At 37.4% G+C, this 12,708-nt stretch overlaps 1 protein-coding gene across 6 annotated transcripts in view; it reads right to left on the reverse strand.

The window, feature by feature from the left end:
* The window catches only part of LMO7 (LIM domain 7), a 207,164-nt gene that overhangs the window by 17,052 nt on the left and 177,404 nt on the right, over nucleotides 1–12,708 (reverse strand). For 4 of the 6 annotated variants that reach the window (XM_053564144.1, XM_053564148.1, XM_053564147.1 and 1 more), the window contains 5 exons: nucleotides 6,270–6,384; nucleotides 5,851–6,012; nucleotides 4,948–5,135; nucleotides 3,839–3,899; nucleotides 1,878–1,934 (listed from right to left, as the gene is read on the reverse strand). In XM_053564144.1, coding sequence (XP_053420119.1) covers nucleotides 1,878–1,934; nucleotides 3,839–3,899; nucleotides 4,948–5,135; nucleotides 5,851–6,012; nucleotides 6,270–6,384 — 583 coding nt within the window. The remainder of the gene's footprint in view (nucleotides 1–1,877; nucleotides 1,935–3,838; nucleotides 3,900–4,947; nucleotides 5,136–5,850; nucleotides 6,013–6,269; nucleotides 6,385–12,708) is intronic. The other 2 variants (XM_053564146.1, XM_053564149.1) reach the window with 1 other exon arrangement.

Below are 12,708 nucleotides of genomic sequence, written 5' to 3' on the forward strand. Positions count from 1 at the left end.
AAATTATTTTCAGAAAGTTCTATCATTAGCTGTGTCTTGGCCAGTATACTGACTTTTTTAAACTATAATCAATAAATCCTTTTTCCTCCTTAGTTCCATCTGTTACTCATCTTCTAATTCACACCACAGATGCTAAAAATAAACCCCAGCTCTAGGTATTGCAGCTAAATCAATGAGTATTTCTGAAGAGATTCTGGGGCTCTTTAATAAGCTGGGGAGTATCTCACAGTTTGGCATCAGGGGAAAATAAAAAATCTCAATTATTACAACATCTGCCAAATCAAATTTTTTACTTCATATGTAAATTCATGGGTATGGTGTTCTCTTTTTTTTTTTTTTTTTTTGATAGAATCTTGCTCTATTGTCTAAGCTAGAGAGAAGTTGCTTGCTACCACCTCAAATTCCTAGGCTCAAACGATTCTGCCTCAGCCTCCCATGTAAATGAGACCATAGGTGCCAGCCACAATCCCCAGGTAAATTTTTTTTTTTTTTTTTCTGTAGAGACTGAGTCTTTCTCTTGCCTAAGCTGGTCTCAAACTCCTGGCCTCAAGCAATCCTCCTCCCTCAGCTTCCCAGAGGGCTAGGGCTTATTCATTTTATCCCGGAGGCACCTTCAGAAGTGTGTGTATCTATCATAGTACATTGGTTATTTTTAAAGTCTCAGGAAACACACTATCATACAGTATTTTTAAATTTTCTTAAAACTTCAGCTGTCAAGTAAATTATTCACTTATATCATTTTCTTTAAAAAATTGCTTTGAGACATAGAGAAATATCCTTCCCTAAAATAGCCTGTTGAAGAAAAGTGAGAGAAAATTAGGACAGAGAAAAAAAAGGATTTGCATTCTTTTAGCCAATTTGAGCTAGAAGTGTCATACTGTTTCAATTACACGGCCACGGAAAATAGGAGTTTAATAAAAAGCATGAATCAAAAACACTAAAAACACTGACACAAATAGACATGCACAGCTGGTAAGCTCTTTCTGTTTATTGTCAAAAAGAGATCTGAATCCACCAAAGGAAGATTTCTTGGCGATTAACACAAAATACACAAACCCAGTAAGCACCGTACTATAAGGCAAATTTGGAAATGTTCCAATAATCTTAAAAGTAAAATGCAATAACATGTTAGACAGCAACAACTCACTCTCATCTGGCCATTGCATCTCCAATGTTAGATATTACTTTTAAGTTCTTCATAGCAAAACACAGAGCTTAAACAGCATTCATGAGACAGAGAGTGACACAAACGAAAAAGGAAAGAGCCTGCCACATGCATAGCACTGGTGAGGTGGCCCTGCCCAACTACACCAACACAGAGGGTCTCAAAATGCACCTCTCAGATGCAACCAAAATTTATTTCCTTTGAATTTACTTCAGTCAAACTGACACTCCAAGGCCACCAATCCAATAGTAATAAATAACTCTCTTCTTCATTAAGTGCATTTTCCAAAACCAAAACAGGTCAGAGTTTTTAAAAGTTGGCCAATTGTATTTTGGTGTAATCTAATATTGTGTGATGTGTAGGAAGCAGTAAGGCGTAAATGAAATTTCTCATTTCTTACTGTTACCCAGTGAAAAGAAGTGTGTGTTTAACAGCATCTCAGGTTTTTTTTTTTTTTCTCACAAAGTTAAAAAAAAAAAAAACCTTTAGAGGTATACAAAGGACACACAAAGACCCATTACCACAGAGGTAGACCCATGAACTGTAAGAAAAGCCTGATGACCCTAGGGAAAGAATGGAAATGGTTATGTCACTTGGTCATACTGAGAGCCAAACCAAGGAGGCTCAGTGGCCAGCACCACAGACCAGGGGGAAGAGGAGAGAGTGAGAACAATTCCATGAAAGTGCATGAATTATCAGCCTCGTGGTTTACCTTGTTCAAAAAATTGTGATCGCCTTTTTAAGTTTTTCAAAGAAATGGGTTCAGATGCTAGTTGAAATAAAAAAAAAAACAATAAATAGCAGGTCATTCATTTTAACTTCTCACCACTGGTTAATAAAATGACATTGGATAGACTTTTCTAATCTATAGCAATATTATTTTTAAAAGATGACAAAACCGATAGCCACAGAAGTTAACAATTATTTCAAGGCACACAGACACGAATTTTTAGTCGTCTATACTACATTCAAATTAGTTGAAGGGATGTTTTTTATTAATAAATTTTAGCTGATAGCATCATAGTTCCACAGCTATGGAACTATGCTAGATCACACAGTTTTGGGGAAATGGAAGTTAACACCTTTTGCTTATGTAAATCAATCCGTAATCTTGTCTGGTATGAGGAAAATGATCTATCGTAATATTTATCTATTATTCACAGCACTGATGAATAACAACTAGAAAGTAACAGGAAAGATGACAATAAAATGATTGATACCTGAAGAAAGATCAATTTTAAAAATGACAAAATTAAAACAGTCCTCTAACTAAAATATTTTGTCTTGGATTTCAAGATCTTACAGCTATTAACTTTAAGTAAAGCAAGTAGAGAAAGTAAAATATTCTGATTTCTCCCACAGATCTGTCATACAACTATAGCATAAAATTTGAAGTGTGATTATAACTTGGTACTAATGGATCCTTACTTATCTAAACAAAAAGTTCAAGTGACAGGGCCTGTGTGTATTCTCCTAGTCATTAAAGAGTTAGATTCTTATCAGCTGGCTCTGCCTTTGCCACTGGCATGACAGAACCCAAATGCCTTATATATAATATCATGGAGAAAAATAAGTAATCACTGTTTAAAGAAAAACTCCTGTGATAAAGAATGCAGGTTAAAATAAAAGAATACATTATTATATAGTCATTTCTGATGATAAAAAACAAAATATAATCAATGGAGGAAGGGAAATTTATAAACTCAGGTTGGCTTTAACAATGTATTATTATAAACTGGCAAATGCAAACTTAAAGTCCCCAAAGCACTGTGAAAACCCAGCCCTGTTCTTGGCAGTCTAGTTTCACAGTGAAAGAAGTTTCATCATCTTGGGTGTCTCTCCCTGCCTATGCAGACTAGATCTTTCTAATTTATTTTGTATACCCAAAGAATAGCAACAGTGTGTGTAGCTAAATTATTTCTGCATGGGCAGAAAGTGATATAGGCAATCCCTGGATTAGGAACAAGATAAGTTTGTTTGTTCTTTTTCTTGAATTTGTATGTAAGTTGGAACAGGTACATTTACCTATTATCTGTGATAGTCTCTGTTTGTAAAAGCAAGTCATATATCAGTCAGATGTTGGTAACTCGGGGACTTACTATGATAGCCTTCTTTTCTAAATGCAAGTTGTAGGTAAGTTGGATGTTTATAACTTAGGGATCGCCCGTTATTCCAAAAACTTCCTAGATCCTTTGCCATCTTTTTCATCATAAGTATGTCTGCTAACAACTGTTTATTAGCCCTGGCATTTTCCTATTAACTCTAGCGGCCTCCAAGCTTGTCTCTTTTACAATAAAGAGGAAAAGGAAACTTCATTCATCATTTCTTACTTGACTAACGTTCCCTTTGCCCGCATACCATAGCAAGATAGCCGATGACCTCAGGAAAACCAGTCTTTCTTACTTGGCTTAGGCACACAGGCACTCCAAGCTCCAGAACATGCTGCCAAAGCTTTGTTTGCAGTTCCTGAACTATTCAACAGTGGAACTGGACGCCCTTCCACCTGGCTGCAACTGGATCTGTGTGCTAACCTTTTAGTTTCAACTTGCAGTGGGATCGGTTTTTCTTTCACTCACAGATATTAATTTTTATAATAGCTAAAACCTGAATGCTATGCTATGACTTTTCCTATATTACAAGTTGTAATGGTGATAATTATAAGGTGATAATTACCTTTTGAGTCCAAAGTGTTGTTTTCATCATGAATTCCATTAATTTCTTTGGATTCAGTATTCTGGAAAGGATAAAAATGCAAGTTAATATTCTCCCCAGTTGGACTTCAGGCTTAAATAATACATTTCTCATTAGTGAAAATTTATTTTAACAAGATGAGTTTTTCAGGATATTGATGCATTCCTTACAGCCTTTTACATGTAGTAGAAACAATTTTTTTTCATTATTCTTCAATATTTGTGGAAAGATTAATGGCCAGCTACAGGCATGGATGACTTTAATCAATCATTAACTTTGCAAGAAATAGGATCAGCCAAATAACCATTAATCTATTTGGCTTATTATATATATGAGTAAACAAAATAATCATACAGGGTTCTCTAACATTTAAACCTTTCTCTAACATTTAAACCTTGCAATGTAGCAAGATCTCCTTATTAAGTAAAAGGAGCTATTTTAGGATAATAATAATAATACAACCAAAGGAGTCATTGTAAATGTGTGATATTTAAAATTTGAAAATAATTATTAAATTAATTTGAACATTTCATATCATAGATACATTTTTTAAAACCTACATGAAAAAAGTAATGCTTTGAAACTTAGAAAATGTTCTACATGTTTTTGAACCAATTAATGGAATTGATTATTTCTTAATGACATATGTAATCTACTCAAATTTACCTACCCAAAATGTAAAAATGCTTTATGAAAGTTTTATGTTGCACACAAGTACCACATTTATTTGCCAGTAAACTCCCTAGCATGCGTGCCAGAGTTACAGTGTGTAATTTTACATAATTGCTACTTCATATTCACCGAGCTCTGAGAGATGGGTATAATGATGAAAGACTGCAGAGAAACGACCACAAACAACATTATGGGATCTTTTGATTTTACTGTCACATAATTCACAACTACTCTATCAGTGAGTAAAGCCTGATGGTTTTTAAAAATATATTTTACTGTATCTCTTTACTACAAGTTACTTTATTCAATTATTTGTTTTTAAAGTAGTAGCAAAATGGTTCAAATAAATTCTTTTCCCCACACACAATTCCTATCGCTACCGTGCCCTACATGAGTACCCTTCTTCTCAAAATACTTACAGAACTCTGAAGGTTTTCAGAGAAATCAGTCGTTACAGACAGATTTGAAGATTTGTCTGAGTTGTAAATTCCAGAAGTTGCATCAATCCACTTTGTCTCAGGTGAACCTATAATTTTGGTAGCCATACTGGTGAGATTGAGGGTTTTATGCTGTCTAAATGGCAGGGAAGGTTGGTCTTTGCCCCAGTCTGATTGGCACATGAAGATCGAGTAATGAGTACACACAAATGTTGAAGTGGAAAGAATAAAATTACTGACTGCACATATAAAAAAATGCACATATACAAGACAGACACATCAGGTCGTATGCAAAAGAAATAGAGCTGAGGGCCTTTACCAATAGACCACCTTCCCGAAACACAGGGTTAAATCACATTAGCAATGAAAATACTAGCAAATTTGCTGAATCTTTCCATAAAGCAGGACCAGATACTATATTTTGATATCACAAGTTGGTAGGTCTTAGGGAGGTTTCATACCCTTTCCCATCTAACTTTAATAACTAAGAAACACAAAAATAGAATGCCTACTCGAAGTTCTGTGAGAATGAGCACCAGAAATATGACCTATCATGTTCACCTCTAACAGGATGGTTAGGATGCTGCAGAGAAGGTTAAATCATAGTATCATTCTTAATTCTCAATATTAGCATAAATGACTACTGAGACGTACATCTGTCTTCAGTTGGTATTTGTAATCATAAATCAGTATATAAATCAGATAATAATATAGAATTCAGTAAATTTGCTCACAAAAAAATTCAGACAGAACATTCAAGGACCTTTATAGCCCAAAAATAAGTATGAAAAAATAAAAAAGTTATTGAAGCAGACTATTAGGACCACTTCCCAAAGACCCAGCTCCCAGTTCAGAATGCCAGACACGGCAGTGAAAGGCTCTCACCAGACTTTCCATAGCGCCTGATATCCATGACTAAGTTTCCAGTTTCTTGGGCTTTGGCCATGGTTTCCTTCCACTCTTTTGTATCCTTATATAAAAACTTGGTGTTGTTAATAGCAATAATTTCATCATCTACCTGTAGCTGAGAAAAGTCTGCTGGGCTACCTGAATAATGCAAAGTAAATGAAACAACCCATTGAAAAAAAAAAAAAAAAACTCCATATGTTCTACTAGTCTTTAAGTTAAAGAAAAATGACTTCATCTTGAATTACCATTTTCCTTTATTTCATGCGGAGAAGTGAACTTTTTTTAAGTTATCAGATACCTGAGTATCTACAATACACAGAACACTACCAGCACTTTTAAAAATTTTATATCGTATGTATCTTCATTAACTTTTAAAAGAGAAATCTATGATTTACCTGCTTCAACTGATGCTACGAAGATCCCGGAAAAATCCCATTTTACTGTAAACCCAAAGTCAAGGCTGTTCCCAGGCATCTGGTTTATGCTGATTCTCATATCACTGAACTGATCCTGAAAACAAAACATGAAACGCTGGTATCGGGTGTCCCTGGCACCCACATGGAGGAAAGTCTATCCATGAAAGAAGCAAGGCTGCAGGCAAGGTGCACTGAAATTATTTCAAGACAAACCAGAAGCTTTATTCTTTCTTCCTTGGTTTTGGTAAAACTCTCACTTGTACATTATAAATGCCACCAAGTGTATTACTTTTTTTTTCCTGCTAAAATAAGGGAAATCTATCATCAACACGTTATTCTTCACATTACTACTACCAATCCATTGGTCATTGATAAAGCTTAGGCTTTCGGCCACCACCCAATTGTGGCTAATTTAAAAAACATTTATTCATTGCCCAGGAATGAAGTAGAGTGGTTTAAATCATTTATTTTACAGTGTTGCCATAGTTTTAAAAAAATTACCTCCAACATATAATGTCTGGATAATGTCCTGTGGTCTATAGCTTAGACATGCTTTAGCTATCAGCAGCATCCACCTGGGACTGGCGCCATCCCGAGTGTGCATCGGAAGTCTGACAAGGTATTTTTGCTTGACCAAATGTGGCATGAGGAGCCACTGATACCCACGCTGCAAAATGCAACACTACATCACCCACAAGGAACCATTGAGACATCCTGAGCTCTAGACCAGGATTTCCCTGAAGTCACTTTAGCCCATAAGCCCAAGGACAATAGCCTCTTGTACAAAAGGCAGAACTATTTCCACCTCCATCCTTAAACCATTTTCCAAACCAAACGTTTCCAGTTTTACACCATTCTATGTCTGTGAAAAGCTTATCTTTCATAATTTAAATATTTTGTTATGTTTTGGATAAGCAACAGATACAGACTTTAATATAATGAGTTTATCAGGCTAAAATTTCAATTCTTTGCTTCATAATAAAAAAAAAAAATAATTAAGACCTACCTGTTTGGGGAGGGAGAGGAACCCTCTACCTAAAGCTAATTTACTTTCCAGAAGAAAGACTTAACAATTTCTCCATTTAAATGTGTCAATTAAACCCCAAATCCAGGGCCGAATGGGAAATTCATAAAGCTTTCTAAGTTTTTCTAACCATAAAACAAGTTTTAAATTGAAGTGACAATATCCTAAGGAAAACTGGGATATTACATGCTATGATGTGGATATAGTTTGTCCCACACAAAACTCATGTTGAAATTTAAATGCCAATGTGGCAGTGTTGGGAGGTGGCACCTTGAAGAGGCCTTTGTGCCCAGAGGGAATCTACCCTCAAGAAGGAATTATTGCAGTCTCCTGAAAGTAAGTTCTCGCTTTAGCAGGACTGGCTATATTAGCACAAGAACAAGGTGTTATAAAGCAAGGTTGCCTCTCGTTTGGGGTCTTTTTGAACACCCCACTTGCCTTTCCACTTCTCCACCATGTTTTAAGACAGCACACAGCCCTCCCATAAACTGAGAAGTTGCCAGCTACACTCTTGGACTTTCTAGTCACCAGAAACATAAGCCAAATAAGCCTCTTTTCTTTATGAAGTACCCAGCCTCAGTGTTCTGTTATAGCATCACTAACTGGACAAAGACAGAACCTAAAAATTAGAAAACAGGCAAGGAGGGTCAGGAGAGGATCAGGAGCTCATGATGCTATGTTGACAGACCCGCAGAAGCTAAACCTTGTAGCACTAGTCAGTCATTCATTTGTCCAGTATATAGTTATTGTTTGTTCTGTGTAAGACATAGTACTTAGCACTTTCAGAAATAACGATGAAAGAATTATTGAAGCCAATTGTGGTGGCTCACACCTGTAATCCTAGCACTCTGGGAGGCCAAGGGAGGTGGATCACCTGAGCTCATGAGTTCGAGACCAGCTTGTGCTAGAGAGAGACCTCATCTCTAAAAATGGTTGGGCGTTGTGGCAGGTGCCTGTAGTGCCAGCTACTCAGGAGCCTGAGGCAAGAGGATTGCTCAAGCCCTAGAGTTTGAGGTTTCTGTGATCTATGATGCCACAGCACTCTACCAGGGGTGACAAAGTGAGACTCTGTCTCAAAAAAAAAAAAAAAAAAAGTATTGACTCATAAGTGGGTATGGGATTTTTTAAGCAATAAAAAAACTATAACTACTAATACAGAAAAGTTTTCAGCAGAAACTCTTTGTAAAGCCAGTTAAGTGTGGGAATGCAGATGTAGTCATGATACTCGTTAATAATCACCTAATGAACACCAATCTGAAGAATAAGACTCTGCTGAGAATTGAAAAAATTACTGGTTAGGTCTACTCCTTAGTCAAAGCAAGCATATATTTAAATCATAGATGACTCAAAGAAAATAAGTGGTCATCTTCACCACTCTTAAATGAAAAAGAAAAAAATCTGGCTTAAAGCCAATTAAAGTATAAAATCTATTGCTGTATAAGGAAGAGAGACAAATGATGGGTTAGATACTCAAACCACTGATGTTCTTTAGCTTGAAGAATAAAAGACAGGATGTAGTTTTAATAAATAGTTTCAAACTGCATAAAGAATGCCTTGTGGGAGATGGCAAAGGAACATTATCCTTTCCTACCAAATGCAGGATAAAAGGAAACGTGCTTAAGCTGTAGAGGGAAGAGTCTTACAATTACAGTGTACCAGAAGAATTTTCCCACGAAGGGCAGTGCTTACCTCAGAAATAAAGAAATCTCTATTTGAGCATATAAAATAAAAGGGGGTAACCACCTCTCTGCAAGAATTAATAGGTAGAAAATCATCGCTATGGCTACAGCCTGACAGACCAATGTGTCAGTCTTTGGGACCGAACACAGGGAAAGGAGAATGAATGGATCACAGGGGCAATTACAGGTGCGTTTCTGTACATGCATGTCACAAGCCTGGTATAGCCTGCTCTCTCATGAAGACACTGGTTTGTAATTTTTGTTTTAAATAACCTGCTTAAATATGAAATTCTTTTTAACCACCTCTCTCCTAAATGAATATATAGAAAGGATTAAATGGGTGGCTGCAGTTTCAAGGTAAGAGACCCAGAGCCTCACTTTGCGTGGCCTTCCCCTTACCGCAGATTCCCCCACTTAAAGCATCTCTGTGGAGTCCTGAGACTTCTTGTAGGTGAGCATATCTGTAATTATATTCAAGCATAAACTGTTCAATAGTAATTTCAGGTAGGATTTCTACTTCTTTATTTTTCTCCGCAAGACATATGCCAAGTGAGTATTCTGCAAAGAATCTGAGCTTTAAAACATGATAATCAGAGAATTACCTTGGAACTGGATGGGACAGGAACATAAGTTATTTGGGGAATCACAGATTTCTCATGACTGATAATGAACTACCCAAGAGGTTTTTCAGTTGTCCACAGCAAAAAAGATAAAATATAGATCTACCAACATCTTGGCATTTAAAATAAAAGTCTCCCTTGTATTAGGTACAACTTTAACACAAGTATACACTAAGCACTCAGATTGCTTTCTCAACTGTCAGACTGATGCAACATAACTACATTTTTAAACAAAAACATGAGGATGATTTGGAGTCCCAAAAGTAAGGTTTATTTTTATTAGATCTGATGAGTTAAGATTTTCGTGTCACCTCACATGGGAATTAACAAAACAGGGTCAATCTTAGCATTAACAAATCAGAAAGCTATTCTCAAACTTTTCCAATTAGGCAAATGTGCTGAGTTAAAGGAAGCCCACTTCGTTTATAAAATTAACACTAACGGTATATTTGGATGGTAAAATCAGGAATAAGAAAGGAAATATATATTCTTTGAATTTATGTACATATGGCTCGAGTGTCTTTCTTTCAGGGTCTTATTGGGATGAAAACATGGAGTAGCCCTCAAATTATGGCCCTGTTCTGATACTGTACCTACACTCCCCCACCAAAGATGCATCTAAATTTTCTCCATCCTCCATCCACTCCATCCTCAACCCCAACGCAGGTGGCATTCCTCCCACCCCATCCCTTTATATCTCCCATTCCAAGTTCATCCCCTACCTACCAAATCCATCTTCAATATTCATCCTGCCATCCACCGCCAACTATTCTTGCTTTTGAGAAATAGTCTTCTTAAGTCACCCACTATCCCAATTTTTCTTGTATTTTCCACCCGTCTCTGGCTGCTCCTTAGACTCAGGAGCATGCTCCTCCTCTTTCTCAGCTGTTTCCATTTCATTCTTGCTCCCTAGTGAGTCTCCAGCCTTTCTGACGAAATGCTTTCCTGAGTAATCTCATTCACGGCCACGTCTTCAATGTGAGTCCAACATCTTCAAAATTAAACTCAGTATCTTTCTCCCCAAACCTGTTCTTCTGCGTAGTTTTTCACTCTTGGTTAGCTGCATCACTTAGCTTACCATTGGGCCAAGTTAGAAACACCAGGTTCTTTCACAGTCTTTCTCCGTCCTCTCCAATGCTCCCTACTCCAGCTCACACAACGGTCTCTACACCCCTACTCTCCAGCACACACAAGTTTAGCAAAGTGCTGCTATGTCCACAATCCATAAATCCATCTTGAATCATGCCATCCTGGCCACCCTCCTTCAGGGTATCATCTTAGCTCAGTTCACGATGTCCCCTCAACTCCTGTGGTCATCTCCTAATTGGCTCTCCTGCCTGCAGCCCTTCTTTATATCCATTTTTCACAACTATAGTTACTAAACAGCTTATTATTATATCGCATCCTGTTTTAAAATTGCTGGTAGCTCCTTACTACCTACTTGGTAGATTTAAAACTCTATATTTTAGTTCTGGCAAGTTTCAATAAATACATAATGATTGACATAAATATAAAATGATTTCAAGCATGATTTTATCTCTATGGTCCAGAAGATACGTCAGTCCCTACTGACTCTAAAATATACAAAAAAGTTTAAATAAGGCAACATTTGGTGTCTTAACTGTACAAAACGCAGTCCTCAAATGTGAGCATATCTTATTTCCAAAAAAATAAATGTGTAGTATCAGAGAAACTGCAGTTACGGTGAAAGCATTTCATCAGCCTGGGGTAACTTATGTAACTTCCAAATCTCAAGAACTTCACTGGTAAAACTGTGGATAATACCACATACTTTGCAAGGTTATTGGAATTATTAAGTAAAACATTTAAAAGCTGCCAGGACACACATGACTGATGCCCAGTAATTGCTTTTTTTTCTCCATGGAAACATGTTAAACATAATACACTTGCTGGTGAAGAAGTTCCCAGATCATCTAAAGAAAATTATATTGAACTCTCACATACTTCGTTTTAAAGTGAAGAAAACTCAGTCAGCATTAAGCCAATATTTACAGGTCCAGGCACTGTGCTTACAGTGAGACAGACAGGCCTACTTCCAGCCCTCGTGGAGATTAGGGTCTAATGCAGGTGACAAGCAGGCAATATGCACCGTATGAAGCTATGAGAGGAGAAGCCCTGGACATTCCTGAGAGGGGCACTTAAGACGGGGTCAGGATCAGGAAATGGACATGGAATGCTTCCTTCCATACATATCACTCCTCTTTGGGGTACTGTTTTCATATTGATTGATTGAAACACAGTCTCACTCTGTCACCCTGGATAGAGTGCCATGGCATCACAGCTTACAGCAACCTCAAATTCTCGGACTCAAGAGATCCACTTGCCTCATCCTCCCAAGTTTTTTTGTTTTGTTTTGTTTTAGAGATGGGGGGGTCTCACTCTTGCTTAGGCTGGTCTTGAACTCATGAGCTCAAGCAATCCCGAAGTTCTGAGCTAAGGCCATCCACCTGCCTCTGCCTCCCAGAGTGCTGGGATTATAGGTGTGAGCCAGCACGCCTGGCCTCGGATACTGTTTTTAAAACTCTAAAGCAGAAGCTCTGGAAGGTGGGTTTGTATGGGGTTTGAGAGCACAGGGCTCAGAAAGGGCAGAAAAGAAACTAGAAACCTATAGGCAAGACCAATTTGGGGAAAAATTATAAAAACCACATCTGCAAGGTAGTTGGAAGGGGGTGAAGGACTCTGGGAGTCACATTCCTTCTCCTTTCTCTGGGTCACCCAAGAATGGCCCTGGATGCCTGCATTGGCAAGGAAGGCAGAGGGAAAAAAGCAAAAACCACAAGAGAAAAACCACAAGAGAAGGGGTAAGAGGAAAGAGCAGGACTAAAACCTCAGCTCAGCAGAGGAGGTGGAAAGGAAATTCCTTCAGGCAGAATTTAAATAAGATCATATTAAGTTCTTTCCTTCATTATGCTTTTTCTACTTTACGGCATAATTCTGTGCTTTTTCTTCTTTATTACCACAATTCTGTGATGGGCTCCTAACTAATCTCTGTCTCCCTAAAGTAATTCTATGGAACATCACAGAGCTTCCCTAAAGTAATTCTATGGAACATCACAGAGTTTACACTCCTAAAA

This window comes from Nycticebus coucang, chromosome 15 (genome assembly GCF_027406575.1).
Source record: "Nycticebus coucang isolate mNycCou1 chromosome 15, mNycCou1.pri, whole genome shotgun sequence".
NCBI lineage: Eukaryota > Metazoa > Chordata > Mammalia > Primates > Lorisidae > Nycticebus > Nycticebus coucang.